The 19,602-nt window shown below is 46.0% G+C and overlaps 1 protein-coding gene across 2 annotated transcripts in view; it reads left to right on the forward strand.

Moving 5' to 3' along the window:
- The window catches only part of LOC142566810 (cGMP-dependent protein kinase, isozyme 1-like), a 464,172-nt gene that overhangs the window by 384,877 nt on the left and 59,693 nt on the right, over window positions 1-19,602 (forward strand). For both annotated transcript variants that reach the window (XM_075677691.1, XM_075677692.1), the window contains one exon: window positions 6,645-6,874. In XM_075677691.1, the coding sequence (XP_075533806.1) occupies window positions 6,645-6,874 (230 nt within the window). The remainder of the gene's footprint in view (window positions 1-6,644; window positions 6,875-19,602) is intronic.

Raw genomic sequence — 19,602 nt, forward strand, 5'->3', positions numbered from 1 at the left:
TGGCATAATATATCCAAGGCTTCACATCACTTTTTTCCAGACTGCATGTCCGTGCCGTGGAAATAAGCGGTTAAAATTTGCAGAACCTTGTAAATCCGTTGAGGGGATAGTAAGCATTACAGTAAGGACAAAGTCGGTCACTGCTGTCAAAAGAGCTGAAGCGCTGCTCTGCTCTGTAGGTAGACGTTTAGATGGGGATTGCAGAGTTATTCAAAGAAATTCGCATAGAAAGTAGTAGAAATTTTTCCTCATATCGGGGTTAATGTTTTCATTACATTATAATTGTGGCGTTTGAGAGGTAAATGGATGTAGTCTGCGTGGCCCAATTGAAGAAAAAAAAGGCTCATTTACTTATAATGTAAGACTTTGAACGTTCTATTTTCCTTTATTATGGTGTGAAGTTTGCACGAGGCACCAGTAATAAGAATGAGATTAATTTTTGACGGAAACTAGCAATGACACAGGAGCAACAACTGCATAGTAGTAGTAGTAGTAGTAGTAGTAATAATAATAATAATAATAATAATAATAATAATAATAATAATAATAATAATAATAATAATAATAATAATAATAATAATAATAATAATAATAATAATAACCATCTTTATTAAGCATCCAAGAAAATCAGTACACCAAAGCGGGCCCATCTAAGCCAATGGTGACTTGTGTGACGTGGCCCGGCATCGTCAGCTAAGCAATGTGGCTGCAGTGTACATGCGCAAATGTAAAACCAACAAAGAAAAAGGTAAACAAATGAGCGTGATAAACGTAGATCAGGTTTCGAAGGCATCGAAACAAAAGCATAATCACAACTGCGACAAACAAAAGGAAAATAAGTACATACATCTGTATTACTACATATGTAATAGACCCTTTAATTTCATTTCATTTCATTTATTCAACCTTAAGGGCCCGAAGGCATTACATAAGGGGGGGGGGGCGTGCATCAAAGTCGAACAGCTTCATAAGAAAGTTACATAATAAAGTGCACATTAGTTGTAATAGGTACATAAAAAGAAAATTTCAAAAAAGAAGAAGACGGAACATATACACAGTACCAACAAGGCGACAAATAAATAGATTTGGTATTCATGTGTTTATGTTGGCATTATCAAAATCGTTTAGTGTTTCGCAAAATGTTTTGCGGTCACTGCACGAAACAATGTCATCCGGGAGTGCGTTCCAAAGTGTTATGGCATGGGGGAAGAATGAGCTGCTCATCGCCGTCGTCCGGCACTTTATCGCCGCCAAGGGGCGAGTATGAGATAAACGGGATGATGTTCTGAACGGGCGTTTTAAGAGGGCGGGTCCTGAATGGGTGAAGTAAAAGAAAGTGTGAAGAAGGCAAAGACGAGAAGTTACGCGCCGTGAAGCAAGCAATGGGAGAGACAAAGTTTGTTTTAAGGTGGTTACGCTGATATGTCTTGAATATTGTGACGTAATGAAGCGAGCACCGCGGTATTGTATGGCTTCTAAGTCATCGGCGAGATAAGCTTGTGAGGAAATCCAGATGGATGATGCGTACTCAAGTTTGGGTCGCACATACGTTAAATATGCTAGTTTTTTTATTTCAGACGATGGAGATTTTAAGTTACGTCGTAAATACCCTAGTGTGCGTGAAGCTTCGCAGCGAATTGTTTGGATATGTTTCACCCATGAAAGTGATGGCGTCATATGAACTCCTAGATATCTGTAAGTACACGTGTGGTCAATAGGAACAGAGTTAATGCGATAAGTGTGGTGTACGGTGGTGTGTTTGCGCGTGAAAGATATTACCTTGCATTTAGTGAGGTTAAGAGGCATGTGCCATTTTTCGCACCAAGAAGCGATAGTATCAAGGTCGTGTTGTAGGGCGATTGTGTCGTTAGATGTATGAAGGGGGTTATAAAGAACGACCGCGAGTGCACAGAATTTAGACCGAGAGTCCACAGAAAAATAGTTGTCTGACAAATTATTAAATATATTGGGGAAATACACGCAGCGTCTTGCTGCTCCCTATCTAGTAGATACGCGCGGTACAATGAAGCGCTTTTCTTTGCGCAGCGGTCGCGGGGAGGCGTGCGGTTGCTTAACTTCATCCGTCCAGGAATGGCGCAGCACAACCGTAGAAATGAATAAAGATTGAAAAGACCGGAAACCGAGATCATGAAAAATATCTTTGTTTGATGGTGTCACGCGATTATACGCCACACTTTTCAATGAATTTTTTAAAAGGTTATCAAATCTGTCCTCTCAACGTTGGGAGCAGAAAGCGAAAATTGTTACACCGTACCTTAAGGTGCTGTATGCAAGGGAATGTACTATCATTTCTTTTTAGTCTGAAACGGCACCAAACTTTTAATGTTAAAGAGTAAACATGCGACAGATCTTAGTTTGTAGCATACATGCGCCCCATGATTATGCCATGACAAGTCACTATCTAAATGAATGCCGTTATATTGACACGTGTACTTATCTTTATCGGGCGACCACGTTTCGCCGCCTAAGAAATGTTATCGCACAGCGCGGGACGCGCCTGCATGTATCAGAAGTTTCTGGAAAGTTATCGATGCTTCTATCCGGCTGTCTGTTGTCGCGGAACCTTGTGTTATCAGATTTCATAGCGTGACGCAAATGGTGTAGAATTTTGTGGGAAGCACGCGGGTCCCAACGATTAGTCTGGAACATTCGACGACTGCTGTATAAAAGCCGACGCGCTTGACCCGCCGATCAGATTTTCGACGCTCGTCGACCGTGTTCGCCGCTATCGTTGTGCTATAAGTGTAGCCTGTTTTTGTGGGCACAGGTTCGCCCAATAAAAGTTTTGTCTTTCACAGTATTGCTACTGTGTTTCTGAACGTCACCACCACGTGACAATATTTAATTGAATTTGTATTTTCGACAGGAGCACACTTACAGGACAAGGAGTCTTGGGTATGAAGATACACTGGAATGACCGTGGTTCCAATCTTTAGGGGATTTTTGAAACATATATTTTTTGTCTTTTTTTGATTGACGGTAAGTGTGTTTTTTAAAAGCCAGGCCATAGCTTTATGCACCGATTGCTGCAGATATTCAACAGCCTTTTTTAATTAACATGCTTTGTTAGAAGGACGATGTCGTCTGCATACTGATACACTTTACCATTTGGGATTACTGAACTGAAATCGTTCACAAATATGTTAAACAGAAGACGCGACCCTTGAGGGACACCAGCACCAAGGGATGATTTGCGGCTATAGTATTTGGTACCTATAACAATCATTTGAGACCTGTCGGTGAGATAGTTTTGAAGTAGAGTATAGAAGGGGCCGCTAAAACCAGTAAGATATAATTAGCGAAGTAATATGTCATGGCAAACTGAATCGAAGGCTTTGGATCCGTCTGAGAAACAAAGCACAGCTAAAGAGATTGAGTTCAAAAGCAGAATACAAATCATCTGCAAATTCTTCCAGGAGCGAAATTGTACCCCGGCGTTGCACGAAACCAAATTGTCGGAAGACAAAATTGAAAACTTTTGAAATAAAGAAGTCATAACCTCAAGCAAAAAATTTTCTATAACCTGAGTTAATACTGGAAAAATGGATATAGGCCGGTGGTTTTCAATAATATATTTCTTGCCTGCCTTATGGAGTGGTTTAACTAAAGCAGTTCGTAGATTTTGTGGCAAAGTTCCACTATCTTGAAAGCCATTGAACATGAAAAGTACACTATCTGAAAGCGCCTCAAAGTTTCTTCTCAGCAAGCCTATTGATATTCCATCTACTCCCGGTGGTTTATTCGTTCGAAAACTGAAAATGATCCGGGCAAGGTCCGATTTCGAAAGCCGCGGTAAAAATGCAGATGCTGTCAAAAAATATCCAAGCGTCACATCCTGCCGAGGCTTAGATAACGCCTCTTTTGAAACCTGACTGAACAAATGATTCAACAAGGGAGCTATAACGCAAAGCTATTCCAAACTTTTCTATTTCAATTCTGCAATCAGCCCTCCGCGATTGGTCAAAAACTTTTTGGACCACCCCCAATTCGCCTGTCTGTCACGCGACGTCACGAAAACCGCGATAGCTCCCCATCTGATATGACATGTACATACTGATTATTAATGATTCTATGGAACAAAAGAAAAATAGGTATTTTTCATTCGACGCCTTTTCGCCATTAGCGCTTGGCTATTGGTCAAAAGTTTTTGGGCTGCACTTACTTCACCTGCTTGTCACGCGATGTCACCGAAACGCAAGAACTCACCGCGTCAAAGTGACGTGTACGCGTTAAAGATGCATTAATTTGCCGAACAAAAGTGAATTTTTTTCTGAATAGCCGCAGGCTGCCGCGTTCCGAAAGGAATAAAAGATGGCTGCCGCCAATCGCTCATACACCAGCTACTCGCAGCTGCCAGAGAGCATGGGTTTATTTCCGTGTAATAAAACTTCTTGTGCGGCCGTGTAACGTTTTCGAGCACTTTCGGCACGTTTACCACCTCTTTCTGCTAATAATTATTTGCTGAGGATCCGTTTTAGCGTCCTTTATTAAGCTTCCGTTGCATGCCGCCGCGATTGTTGACGAGCCACCGCAAGCTAAGTAAGGGAAAGCGGACCAATCGCAGACGCCGGCACCACCCTTTTCACCCGGTTATCAATTTTCAGTGCAGTGACTCGGCCCGATCAAATCGCTCTCCACTTGAGCGTGTTCCTCGCCTCTTGTGAGCCAATTAGATAAGACAAGTCGCTCAGTTTACGCAATATTATTCGTTTTTCAAGCAAACAAAAGTGACCTCCTATGAAAGAGGAGAGCGTTTTATTGGTCTGTTGAGACAACCCTGTGGGTGACCGCACGATGCTTGCGTCGGCGGTTACGCAAATTTGACGTCAGCATATTGGAATAAAAACATATAGGAATAATTTTACGTTATAGGGCCCCAAGTGAGCTGTTTCGACAGGGTTTCCGGCAAAATGTTCTATCACAGATTTTACAGCCTCGGATTTCCCTCTGAGGTTGTTTATCAGCGACCAAGTTTTGACAGCACTTTTGGACGATTTAATTTGTGTAAGAAAAAGCGACGTTTTGCAGCGCGGAGAATAGCAACTACGTTATTTCTTGCGATCTTATATTCTAATTGGACGTATTTATTGTTAGGCGTGCGTTTACTTTTTTTCCAAGGCCAATCCCTGTGAGATAGGGCTTGCATAATATCCGAATTAATCCATGGATAGCTTTTCCTACACTTCTTATTCCTGAAAAATGTTCAGTGCCGTTCGAAATCTGCTAAACGCTCGCAAAAGCAATCGTACACTTGCTCTGGGGGCTTACCGTCAATCAACGAAGACCAGGTAAAATTCACAATGAGACTGTCAAGTTTCTTTTGATCCACAAACTTAATCTGAAATTCTGACGTGGTTCTGACCTTGTCACTTGAATACTGCGTGCCGACGAACGATACACTTAGGAATAATAATAATAATAATAATAATAATAATAATAATAATAATAATAATAATAATAATAATAATAATAATAATAAGTTAAAGAACAAGATTGACTTGCTTGTGCCTCCTCGAATAGAAAATACATTTTCCTTGCCACTGTAGAACAAAGTTCTGCGTCTTGGAAGAGATAGAATCTATACAAAATGGGTGTTCCAGTGATCCTAGTGATCTGCATCATTAGCCCCGTTTACATGAATGCGAGTGGCACATCGCATTTCCAAGCGCGTTTGGGAAAAGCGATGCGACGCCGTTTACACGTAGCACATGAACTCTCGCGAGAACGTAGCGCCACATGGTGTCGTATCAGAGAAGTGCAGCTGACTTCCGGTGTAACTGGTTTCCGGTAGTGGGCCGAGTGCACGTTGGTGGCTGAGTGCCGAGAAATAGACAGATTTAGTTTAGCATACGCAACTTACAGCCTACGCTATACGCTATAGTGTAGCGTACGCGAAGCAGCGCACGTTTTTTTTACACTTGTCGTTGGCCAGCGAGATCTTCGGATCTCAGAGGCCATATGCCATCGTTGTGGCTATCTTCCGACTCTAGCGATAGCTAGCGCTGACATCTCGAATGTTTCTTTCGTTAGGCTTCGACTCGTTCGAAACGAGAAGCGATCTCGAAAAGACCACAAGGTTATCCATAATACTCTGTCGTCGAAGCGGCCTGAGACTAAGCGAAAGCCGTTTCCACAATCATTTGCTGTGAACGAAGTGCATTTTACAAAAGCAACGCCAAATTCAATTCTAAGCGGGCAGCCGGGACCGCCGCCATGTTGGTGGCTAATTCCTTCCCATAATTTCTAATGCGACGATCCTGCGCTTACAAGCTCCACGAGAGTCGACTCGCGCCAGTAAATCTACCCTCGCCTGGCGCATAAATGCGGTGCGCCTTCCTAGCGCCTTACTGCTGCTTACGTGAATGTGATGCTCTAGAAATGCGACGCGATGCGACACTGTCGCATTCGTGTAAACGCGGCTATTGAGCTGTTTCGAAATACGGCTCCTGTCATATGGCCAAGCATTCGTGAAACCAGACAGGCCACAGTGTTATTTTGGATTACGAACTCGCCAAAGTCCAGGCCTTGTTAAGGTATATTTGTGTAATGGTTACGTGGTGCTCGCGGTTGTCAGAGCAGTCCTTGCCCGTCATGTGACACCACGTGTCACGCGTTGATTGCAGGTGCAGTATGTACAGGACCGCAGCCGGACGTTCGCGCTCAAGTGCCTAACCAAGAAGCACATCGTGGAAACGCAACAGCAGGAGCACGTGCTGAGCGAGAAGGCGCTCATGATGAGTTGCCGCCATCCGTTCATCTGTCGCATGTACAAGACGTTCCGAGACGAGAAGTACGTCTACATGCTCATGGAGGCATGCCTCGGCGGGGAGGTCTGGTCGCTGCTCAGGGACAGGTGAGACAAGGCCACAGGTTTAGCGCTCCAAGTACTGAACACGTGCTGTACTTCACGCTCACCTTCGCTTGTAACTCTAGATTACGCACATACATACATACATACATACATACATACATACATACATACATACATACACACACACACACACACACACACACACACACACACACATACATACATACATACATACATACATACATACATACATACATACATACATACATACATACATACATACATACATGCGATTAGAGATAGCAGCCAAAGGCATTATGTTCAAAGAGACGTTGACTTGTAGCACTTGCTGTGCGCTGATAATTTAGGGGTTTGTATTTACATGTGCGTACAGCTACTATAGGTACAAAAAGAAAAAAAAAAGAAAAATTATGCACACCGCAACACACTGTGGGAAGTATTGTGCACGTGAACCAATTGCGTGCGCGATTCAGAGCGTGTGCTCAAGACAGCAGCGAGACAATGATGTTAGTATGGCGACATTGGCATGACGACTGATTTTTTGTACTCTGGAGAAGGAACGTCACGACCGGTTTCATTACGACTCGGACCGATCCCAAAGGCAGCGCAAACGAGGGGGGGGGGGGATTGGAGGCACTGCTTGTATAAGCAACTTCTTCCCTCTTCCCTAGTGCAGAACATATCAGGCTAGAGCGCACTAGCTGAGTTAGACGTCTCTGTCTTTCCTATCAATCAAATCTCCCTCTCGCTCTCTCCATATGAAAAGTGACGCGTGCTAAACACAGTGGTAAGAGTGACTGTCACTCGCGTGTTTCATTCCCGCGTGCTTGGCTCAGTGGAACCTGTCAGGTGCGCATAGGCTCTTGCTTGTACCGCACGCGCGTCTGAAAGAGCTCGCGTTGGCCACGGCGGGTCTTTCCCGCAATTCGCTAAAATATGTGCCAAGTGGACAAGTTTAGCACCAAAAAAATGACTAATTATTTATTCTAATTGATTAATTCGATTGTTGCATTGATTTTTATTGCACTAAATATATTTAATCCGCGATAACTGTGGTATTATCGTAAATTTCATGCCGACTATACAAAAAATTTGCCTCTCGTCCCGCTTTTATTAACAATTTTGGCAAAGAGATATTTGTCGTAAAACATATAAAACACAGTGCATTAGACGGGAATAATTATTTGTGTTTTACTACCGCCGCCAACTAATTTGCATTTTTTGTTTTAATCGCGAAATGGATTTTTAGATTTGGCCCCTGTGCCAACAGTCGGCATAGTTCCGTGGTAGCGCTTCACCGCAAAGCACAGTGGCGATCTTGCTTCAGGCAGTCGGCGCGCGCACTTTCGCAGCGTAAAGGCCAGAATACATGGAGCGAACTTTCACGACGAAGTTCGGGCGGCAGAAAATCTGCCGCGGCGCGACGCCGTATGTTCGCCGGGCTTCGCTACATGGAGCGAAGACAGGCCGGCCGCCGCCGGCGAGTCGCTGCGTTGTTACCAGTGTGGCTAGACGAGGCAAATGCGCTGTCGTGAAACACATGACAAAAAAAGAACTTTACCGACAATTATTATCGCTTTTGAATTACGGAACACTCTAAAAACGCGTAAAATTTTGTTTAGAAATGATTTCTAGTCTTTTTTATGTGTTTGAGACATTCATGTGCCGGTGTAGTTTAAAGAAAGCGGCGATGCTATGCGTTGTGGCAACACTGGGTGGGTAAACAACTTTCGGCTCCTCCAACTCCGCGGCTCTGTTCTGTGGCTCAACGCGCGCGCGGCCGAAGCAAGCAGACCCGAAAGTAGCGCACGTGAGCTTGTCTAACCATGGCTGTTATTAACTTGTTAAATTCCAGCCGCACCACTTTGGATGCCATGAATACAAAAAGCGGGAGACCGGCGTGAACGATACAGCGGGATCGGGATACACGGACAAGCGGGGAAGCCTAGCCGGAAGTCGGGGCGGATAGTGAGACCTGATTGGCTCGCTTTGGGGCGCCGCTCGTTTGCGGCTTCCGGTATCGTCGCCGCCCGACGAACTTTTCTGCGCCGGCTGGATCGGCGGCGAACGACGTTTTCTCCGCCGCCGCGCGTCGCGCGTACGCCGCCGGGCGTCGAACGCCGACTATTCGTCGCATATTCGCTCCATGTATTCTGGCCTTAACACGATGCTCCCCAGCACGTGAGGCTCGACTGTCTTGCCCACTTTTATGAACTATTAGAATAGCGTTGTCTTTTTGTCGTACCTCCCATATAAGGAGCTCAGAGGTTCCGAGAGAACACTGGGCGTTCACTTCTTTTGTCACGCCTTTTCTTTTTTGATCCCTCACTGCTGCCTCAGAAACGACAAATGGAACACACGTGCGAGAAAACTGGTTCGCGTGGGGTATTCATCCCGAGTAGAGGAGACTACCTCTTGCGTGCGCAGCTGTAACCAAAAGCGAAGTAGAGGGCGCACGAATGAGAAGACTCGAAATCATAAAACTGCCGCCATACTTATTTAGCTGGATCTCTCATACTTAACTAAGCGCACAGAATTCGTGAGCATAAACGACTGCCCTTCAGATGAAGTGCCAGTTACTTCCGGTGTTCCTCAAGGAAGCGTGCTTGGCCCCTTGGTATTTTTAATATATATTAATGATGTTGTAGAAGTAATTGCTCACCCTATCAATTAGGATTGTTTGCTGATGATTGTGTTTTATTTAATGAAATTAAATGCCACGAAGATCACGTCCTCTTAAATTCTACCCTTCAGAGCATTCATTCCTGGTGACAGCAGTGGAACATGGAGCTCAACATTAATATAACAGTTTCTATGAGAATTACTAGAAAAAAGCACCCTTTACCGTTTACTTGTGATCTTGCATCACAACCTTTATCCGAAGTCGAGGAATATAGGTACCTGGGGGTTATCATAACGCATGATCTTTCCTGGACTAAACATATCTCTGCTACATGTGCTTCTGCTTTGAGAAAACTTGGTCTGCTCAGGCATAAATTAAAAATGGCAACTCCGGATACCAAGCTGTTGGCTTACAACTCTATTATAAGGCCTACACTTGAATATGTGGCAATTGTTTGGGACCCGTACACGAAACGCAACATCGATGTATCAGAATAAACTCAGCGAAAAGCTGTGCGCTTTTTATTTTCTAAATATTGTCCAACTGACTCTCCCTCAGCCTTAATGAAAAAGAATAATATACAAACACTAAAAGTGCGAAGGAAAATTCAAAGGATTGAGTTCCTCTATCTGCTTGAGTTCCTCTATCTGCTTCAGATAGAGGAACTCAATCCTCTAACAATACATACAATCCGCACCAATACATACAACCACAAGGCAGCGGCACGCAAGGTCATTAACTCCGTATTTTGCCAGGACCAACACCTTTAAATATTCCTTGTTTCCTCGCACAATAACTGAATGGAATAACTTGCCCATATCCCTTCTTATTAACACAGAAAGTATTGACTGCGTTGACAGCTGAACACGCGACAGTTTAAAAGTGTTCTTTGCTTCTTTTTATCTTCTTTTGTTGCAGTGTTTCTGAAATTGTTATTTTTGATTTTCCTGCAATCATTCCAATGTAATTAATTGTTGTTATTTCTGTTTGCTACTCACGTACTCTTCCGCTTTCTTGGTGTTTTTTTCTGTACTTCTGCCCGTCCTGCAAGGGCCACTACAAGGCCCGCAGTATTTTCTAAATAAGATAAAAAAATAAAGATGAGTGCCTGTCCTTTAAAGCTTCCCACTCCGTTGGACTTCGCCACTGCTGCTGCTGCCTGGCAGGCCGCGACGTGTGCTCGGGAGATGGGTCAATAAGACCACAAGCGTCGCCACAATGCCCCCGGGAACTCTGCGGCCGTCGACAGGATGCCGTCTGGACGGCTGCAATGGCGCGCTCGAAAAAGCATTGCTGAAGCTGCAACGCTTAGTTTTGAGATCATGCGCAACAGCCCCGCGGGTAGATATGAAGGTACAATAGTAGAAATGAAAGAGAGTGAGGAGAAAGAGAACTGGTGAAGGAAACGCGTCGGCGAAACGGGTGAATAAGAACGTTGTCACTCTGCGCTCGTGACAGCCTGTATACATGGGAGGATCGCAAGGGAAGGGAAAGGCGCCGTCAGAAAGCATGGTTCGCTTACTCTCATAGTAAAGCAACCGCTACTACTATGCATGGCTAAAGTTGCGGACAAACTGGAAAAAAAAATTATTTCTAGGTGTGGCAACGCACGTTTCTGCTATTTCTCAAAAATAAACAGCCTGCAAGTTTCTCCGTGCGGACAATTGATACAGGGCATGCAGACGCAAAGCCTCATCAAAGCATCGCAGCGTCAGGACGATAATACGCAAGCTAATCAAGACTTCAGTCACGATGCGATGGGCCATGTAAAGCCATGGCAGTGCTAACCTACTCACACGCTATGAACAATGTGCAACACCGGCTCGAGCAAACTCGCAGTTTCTTTTTCTGGTGTGCACTACGTAGACAAACGCAAGTGATGCATACACAAAGTAACGTTTAACATCACCTCACGACTGTCGTATGCTATGAACATCACCGCCAAATGTCGTCAATGAACGCAAACAGCACAAAAGTGTTCGCTTACATCGATTCCCACAGTACTTGGGATATGCATAGTTTCTTGTATTGGAAGCCGCATTGAGGTGTTCCTACCGAACAATTAAACTGCGCACTATTACCGACGCGTGGTCTTCTTTTCCTCTTAGTATCAAACGACGCCTGAGACGCGCTGCCGACAGGTGTATATTTAGGCTCAGTACTGTGTCAAGCAGGATATTGGGTATTACATGTACTTTACGGTGAATGCGAAAACTCCAGTGCGAGTTGCGTTAGCTACGCAAATCTTAGTGCGCAATCACAGGCGTGGGCTTTGCGCTAGAGTGGCGGGGCCAGCATCGCACTCGGGGAAGGCTTAATACAGAGTGTCCAAATAAAAACGTCGCTTCGCGAAAGCTGACTTGAAATAAACTTTTCTGGTTCCACAAGCTACTCTTGTCGCAACACCTTTGGTGCAATGGCTGTCCGTGCTGGCGGCCATTGTTGACCCTCTTACAGCCAATGTGAGAGAAAATGAAGAAAATCGGAGGCGTTACCATCACCGCAGAGCCGTCCTTAACATTAATACAGCTCACTGCATTTACACGGATGCTACTGTTTCACGCAATCGCGCCAGAACTGCAAGAAGTATCATCGACGTTAGTAACACGACAACAAATAGTCGTGGCACACCATTAAGTACGACCGGTGCAGACCTACGAACGATTCCAGAGGTTGTCCAAGGAGCCAAAAATGGTCACCTCGAGCATCGCAGCCCTGTACACATATACGCGGATTCTCAGGAATCCGTAGGCAAACTCAGATGGATTGACCGCCATCCACGAAGAGGCGAGATTTCTGCGGCACAAGGGAAGTGAGCTCGACATTCATAGGACACAGAGTCATATGGGCGCAGGAGGGAATGAGCGAACGGACGCGTTCTCGCGGAGAGCACATTTACGCACCCACCTTTCTCCATGCCCCGATTCCGTTGCAGCCAGATCGCCAGAAGATGTAGACGCTGTAGATGCTCACCTACAGCTCTGACAGCACCGAAAGCTTGCTGTGCAAGCGCTTCGGCTCGAAGGCCCCATCGTGGGCTTCCACGCCGGGCCGTGCGCCAGGGTGGTTACGCCTGCGTTCAGAGCCCAATAGCTTGGCAAGTCGCTGGACCCAGCCTGCACAGCTTGAGGCACGGACGAGCCATCCGCTTGGACATGTCCTGGCCTATACTCACTGCGAAGAATCTGCCTTGCAGGGCTACGGAGCTCAGTCGTTGCACTGAACGACCGGATGCTTACAAGAGGGACCTCTGCCCACGGCAAAGCGATATGTATACGTCAGCTTGTTGCCCTACCTATCTGGGAGTGAAAGGATTATCCTAATTTAGGCTCCTCGCTCCAATAACCACTGGGGTTGCCTTTATTGTATGCACATTTTTTCTTAAATAGTGAGCGCCTTTATCTCTCTCTCTAACTGATTAACAAATGGAATTCGAATTTTCAAGTCTGTAATAAAGCTGTCATTAGAGATGGTTAAATAAAGGGAGAAAATTTTGCGGCACTGTAGTCCTCATTAGTCCTGTAGTGTCTTATTCGTTCAGCATAGGACACAGTTCTTTAGAAAAATATGGGTGAGGCTGTATTGAAAAATAGGCAAACAATGACAATGATAATGACAATGACGGCGATGATCCTGCAAACTGTCTTAAATACGACAATATGGCGATATTACCGCACCCGCAGGCGTTCGCCTAACTGCCGATACACGCTGTTTCATCATGTCTTTATCGCAGACGCGCGCTTAAGAATTCACAGCACTGTTTTACCGCTTTCTACTTGTTCATCGGAAATAAACACTGTATTTGTAAAGAAGTTGCTCGTTCATGCGCTCTAACATGTGAGCTTTAAAACTTCACACATAGGCGCGTAAATTGCAACGTAAAGAAATAAAAATTCACGCGACAGACGTGAGAAAAGAGGTGAACTCTGGGAGTTACCGCCCGACTTCTCGGCTCCTTGCGCAGTCTGGGAGGCACAAGCAAAAGACAACAAAATATAAATAATGTAAGAGGTAATGGGATCGGGCATGTGTACAGCCTTCATGTGCTTAGGTAGGTCACGTTGAACTACGCAACTGTGCGCTCCATCTCTCGAAACAAGAAAGCAACTGCGCAAAGCGCTGTAGTGTTAGCACATGATTATGCCGAGCGCAGCGCAACGGCAAATATAAAAAATAACTACATTATATCGCGCAAAATAAAAAAGCGAAGTTATATAAGGACGAAACTCGAATACCAATAGGCCGGCTTATCTAATGCACTTGGTGTCATATTTCTAGAGGAATACCTCACTGCGAAAATCATGGACGAAAATGGAGGAAAATTGACGCTTTTTCATGTTTGGCGTGGTATTTCAGAAAATTCTTACAATGCATTGACGCTTAAAGAAATTTACTGTAATATAAATTTTTGAAACCATATAGTGAAATAATAATAACAATAAACAAATCAATAGTAGTGGGGCCAGGAAAAATGCTGCATTCGGTTCAGTTTCGCCAGAATTTGGGACTCTTAATCAACTCCTTGGGACCAAAGTTACCAAAAAGCACCTTAAGATATTGAAGGTGAATATTTGTATGTCGAGTAGGCGATTTATGACGTGTTACGCGCCTGAAATAACTTCTATATTATTTTCTTGCAGAACCATATTTTTCCTGCTTCAGCAACCTTTGAAAGCATGTCACGTGACAATCTTTTTTCGGCAAAATATCTCGGGAAATCACTTCTCTGAAGAACGCAGTAAACAGCCTTTATTTTGCAAAGCAAAACTCGAGATGGTCGAGCGATACGTGTGGGGCACTTGGTGCAGATGACGCAAACCTCATTGAGAGCGTTTGAGACAAGACTTTAGATCGCGATCCCTACCGGACTTGCCTGACCGTGGCTGATGGACGCTGATGTCTTGCCGAATACTTAAAACAAATATACAGGGTCAGGCCTAAATGATCCATCGGGTTTCAAAGCACTCTTTATTTACATGTACATCACGTACAAAGACGGGTGATACATGAAAAAGGCACATACATTCACCCAGTTTCTGGTGAATTCAGCAAATGTTCAATGTGTATGCCCCAATTGGTCACCCGGTACACATCCCAACGGTAATCCAGTTCCGTCAATGTCATATACAGCAGGAATAATGCGTTCCTGCAGTTATTGCAGCGTTGTTGACCTTGAGGGTACATAAGCTTTGTCCTTAACATTAACCCACATGAAGAAATCACACGGTGTGAGATCTGGTGCTGGGGGGAGGGGGCGGTCATGGCAACAGAGTACTGTTGCCGAGACCAGCGGAACCTATCCAGCGACGTGGCAGTTCCTTGTTAAGAATAGCGCGTACAGTTGTGTAAGGTGAAGCCGCGTCCTGTTGAAAGATGAAAGTCGAGAAGTCGGTAGTAAGTTGTGGCAATAAACACAACTGCAACATATCTAAGTACACGGAAACTGTCACCGTATGCCCGATGAAGATAAGGAATCATACACCGTTTTCTTGGATATGACACAGATGACATTCACTTTTGGCGAACCACTTTCCAACTCCACACAGACATGCGGCAGTTCGATAACTCACACTCTCACATTGTGGCGATTCACCTTTCCCGACAGATGGAAAATCGCCTCGTCGCTGAATACCTTTCCCTGCAAACTCATTATCATCTTCCATAGCTTCCTGCATTCGGTTACAAAGCTCCAATCGGCGGACATAATCATCTGGAGTGATGTGTTACAATCGGTAGGGTTTGAAATAAGAACGCCTCCGAAAAAAACATTCCACACTGTTTTTTTTCCGGAATGCCCAGTTCACGGCTTGCATGAACGGTTGATATTGGAGGGCTGCGCACAAAGCTCTGTCTCACGTGCTCCGCGATTTCCTCTGAGACACGCGTTCGCCCCGTGCTTTTCCATTTACACAGACAACCAGTATCACAAAATTGCCGAAACCAACGCAAAAGGCTTTGATGACCAGGTACAGCATTTCCATATTTGCGTACTGCACGCTGAACGCTCGTAACCGACGAACAAGTCGCATATTCCAACACACAAACAATCTTCTCCTGCATTGCCGGTATCTTGTAGAATACCGTTATAGTCTTGCCATCTAGCGTGCGTCTGATCGAACCACGAAGCAGACTTTTAAAGCTGGTGAGTGTATCGATCTTTTTCATGTATCACCCGTCTTTGTACTTTCTATACTCGTAAAGGAACATAGCGTTGAAACCAGATGAATCAGTTAGGCTAACGCTGGACTCAAGTACGGGCTTCATCGTTGGATCGAACCTCGCTATCCCAGCAGCTTGATGCTCTAACCATTAGCATACCTGCCAACCTGCCAAGTTTAAAATTCGCAATACCTCTGGACACCGAAGAAGGAGCGATTTTAGAGGTTTCTTGCTAGAAGTTTTTTTTCTTTCGGGTTCCTCTGAATACACACCTTTTAAGGAACGCATGCGCACTTCATTAACAACCTTTCGCTTTTAGACCCAGCTAAAACCAGCTGCAAAATTAGAATGGCAGACACTGACAAGCAACACATTGTGTTAAGATCACAGTGACTTCGCCAGCAAATTTCGTGTTGCCAATTTTACATGCTTCAGGAACTTGTTCGAAGCAGGCAGCCCTGTGGCGTCATTTCATCATTAAAAAAAGAACTTCCAACTGAAAGTTTGGAGGCCGACAAGGGAATATGTATCGCGAGCAGAATTAATTTTTTTATGAAACGTGATACCACCTTTGTAAAGTAGTAAAAGGAGCCCCAATTTGGTAACTCTACGACATGTTAGGGAGGATTGGCAGGCATGCTATCACGACAAAATCACACGTGCCAATTCACAACTAGCACTTTGGGATGATCACCGCGCTTTTCACATAGCGTAGCAGGGGTACGCGATACCGCATGCGCGCGTGCCAGTTTCACTTAGGCCTAACACGCAGCAATGAAGTGGGCAAATTGGTAGCGTTTTAATGATCGCTTCACGAACACTTCGCTTCAATAGATTTTCAGGATGTTGGTTGGATCTACGTAAGTATTTATTAATTAGGTAAATATGTACCTATTTATTTCAGTGATTATCACCATTCCACGAGCCACATTCAAAATGCATTACATAACAGGCTTAGAGGTATTCGATAAAAGCAGTTGCAGAATAGGAGCGGAAGCATGAACTCATGTCAAAACTCTTTAGATGGTCATTGTAGGCGACTTCACTGCCCCGCAACTGGCCTGGGGTTACCCAACAGAAACACCGAAAGGACGCCGGCTTGCTTAGGTTCTTGCGCTCCATCGCATGACTGCTGACAAACCAGATTAACCAACAGCATTAGGCAACAGCCTAAACAGAGACCCGTGCCCTGACGTCACGGTGGTCAGAGCGGTAGGTCAACACTCTTGGAGCAATCTCGCGGAGAACCTCGGCAGCGACCATACATTCTAGCTACTAAACTGCAGATACAACCAACACGCACTCCTGAACGTACTGTTAAGATAACAAATTGGGCTAAATTTAGGCGTAACCAGTCCTCCCTAACTCCTCAGGACACCCCCACCCTCATTCAGGAGTGGAAGAAAAAGCTTCAAACTGATCGAAAAACTGCAAATCAACGCACCACTGTGCCAACAGAGACGCCCGATTTGTGTCTCCATTTGCTCCATTTATAGGAGGCCCTCAGAGGCCTGACCCGGCGGTGGTGACGGAAAAACATAATCGGAAACTTCGTCTACGTATCGTCCGCCTAACTACGGAGGCAGATGACTACGCGAACACCCTCAGTAACAAAAATTGGCCTTGGCTTTTGCGATCGCCTCAGCGGCACGCTAAGCACACCTCGGACCTGATCGCTGCTCCGCGCATTGTTGAACCCTACGCAAACCAAAATACACACTAGCAACAGAGTCCGCCCCATCGTCAACAAATCAGGTCTCAGCGAAACTACTCTACTTCACACTCTACATCAACGCTACATTGCTACATGCACCCGCCCCACCTACAGAGACTACCCACACATAGACGCCACACGCCTTGACGCCGATATTACAGAAGCCGAGAATAGGGCGGCCTTGCAGGGCATTAGGCGCAACACTGCATCCGGGCTGATGGGATTCAATACACTCCTACGCAACATAGATGATCGGGCCATTCAGTACATAACTGCATTCTACAATGACCACTAGACAAACGGCACGCTTCCACAGGAATGGCACCATGCGGACATCCTACTAATTCCTAAGCAATGGAAGCCACTGTCCCTCCAGAATCTCCGACTTATATCTTAACTTCTTGTGTAGGTAAACTCTTCGAGCGTGTTCTTTCCAGGCTACAGCCCTTTCTCGAAGGCAGCCAATTCTTTCCGTATACACTCTTCGGCTACCGCCCTAACCTCCCTACGCAAAACGTTTTGCTGCAGCTTAAGGAAGGCGCTGTGGATGGCCCCACTGCGGCACAAGCCAGAGGTATTCTGGCCCTGGATTTCAAGGGGGCCGTCGGCAACGTCTCCCACGCCTTAATTCTCGACATTCTGGCTGCGGCACATGCGGCACATGTAGCTATAACTACGTCAGAGCTTTCCTGGCAGACAGCACAGGCACTATTGGCATATGAAAGCTCCGGTCGGACGTTATCACACTCACGGGTAGAGGAACACCACATGGCTGGATCCTATCGCCCACCCTCTGCAACGTGGCTATGGCTAAGCTGCCCCCCTTACTAGACCAGATACCTACCATCCGGCACGCTCTCTACGCAGACAGCGTTACGATCTGAGCAACCCAGAGACCCTACGGGGCCATCCAGGATGCTCTCCAGGAAGCAGCTATGCATGTCGTGCATAACTATGCAGCCACGGGAGTCCTTACCTGTGCAGACGAAAAGTACGAATTGCTCCTCGTGCACAGGTGGCGCAACAGAACCGACTAATCCCTTATTATCTCCCTATTTTTACACGTCAACCTCATCCCTCAGGTAGCTAGACTCCGAATCTTGGCCTTCCACATTCAGTCTGATGGCAAAGCCTCGCACACAATGCACCTTTTGGGTCAGCAGATAGCACAAGTCACACATGATAAACCGCATTACTAATCGTGGAAGAGGCCTTCGCGGGAAAGACGTCCTCCACATAGTACAGGCTCTGATAATCAGTCGGCTCACCTATCAGCTCCCATATCATTATCTCACCCTCATTCAGACTCATAGCATGGACGCTTTTCTGCGGAAGTGAAAGCGGCTCTTGGGCTGCCTCCACGTGCTTCCACACAACTGCTTCGTCAGCTTGGTATCCACAACACCGTCGGAGAGCTTGTCGTGGCTCATCATAACGGCTCATCCAACGTCTCAGACGCAGCCGTCAGGGCAGCGCTATGCTCTCTCGCCTTGGTTACCCTGTACCTGAGACAGCCACACATGTCCCACAATATCGCCTCTCTCCTGCAATACGCGCTAGCATACAAATAGCTACGATTCCCCGCAATATGCATCCCGACCGACATGCCAGCCGAAGACGCGCCCGAACTCGGGCCCTGGCACGCATACTTGAAGAAATGAGCTCTACGACGACGCGGACTAAAGGAGGATCATGTACGACGTACAAGGCGCTACTTCCATTTTTGTGGATGGCACCACAGTGACACCGGTTTTGTACACTGCCGCGGCCCGCTACCCAGGGAGGCAGGCCGTGTGTTTAGCTGTAACCGAAAACACAGACGCGCTCAGGGTATCTGCCACAGTTCTCACAACGTACAGCTGCTCAGCAGACGAAGGAGCTATCGCCTTGGCCATTGTCCACGCCTCGACCCTTCCCGCACATGACACCCCCCTCACCATAGTGACGGACTCGCAGGCTGCCTACCGGGCCTTCGCGCAAGGACTTGTGACTGCACACACACATCGATTTCTCTCCTCCGTCGCCCCTCCCGCGTTACGCAGGGTGCCTATCGTCTGGACTCCTGGACACGCCTCCCTCCATGGCAGTGAACGCGTTAATGCGGTAGCTCGAGGTCTGACTGGCCGGGCACCATTGGAAGAGCTGTCCAACCCCGACGACGCACCACCAGAGCCCCTACACTACACCGAGATGCTCGAATACTACCGACAAAGCCGCCATAACTATCCCCCTCCTCATCCTTCACTTATTAGG

Source organism: Dermacentor variabilis, unplaced genomic scaffold, assembly GCF_050947875.1.
Source record: "Dermacentor variabilis isolate Ectoservices unplaced genomic scaffold, ASM5094787v1 scaffold_13, whole genome shotgun sequence".
In the NCBI taxonomy this organism is placed as follows: domain Eukaryota; kingdom Metazoa; phylum Arthropoda; class Arachnida; order Ixodida; family Ixodidae; genus Dermacentor; species Dermacentor variabilis.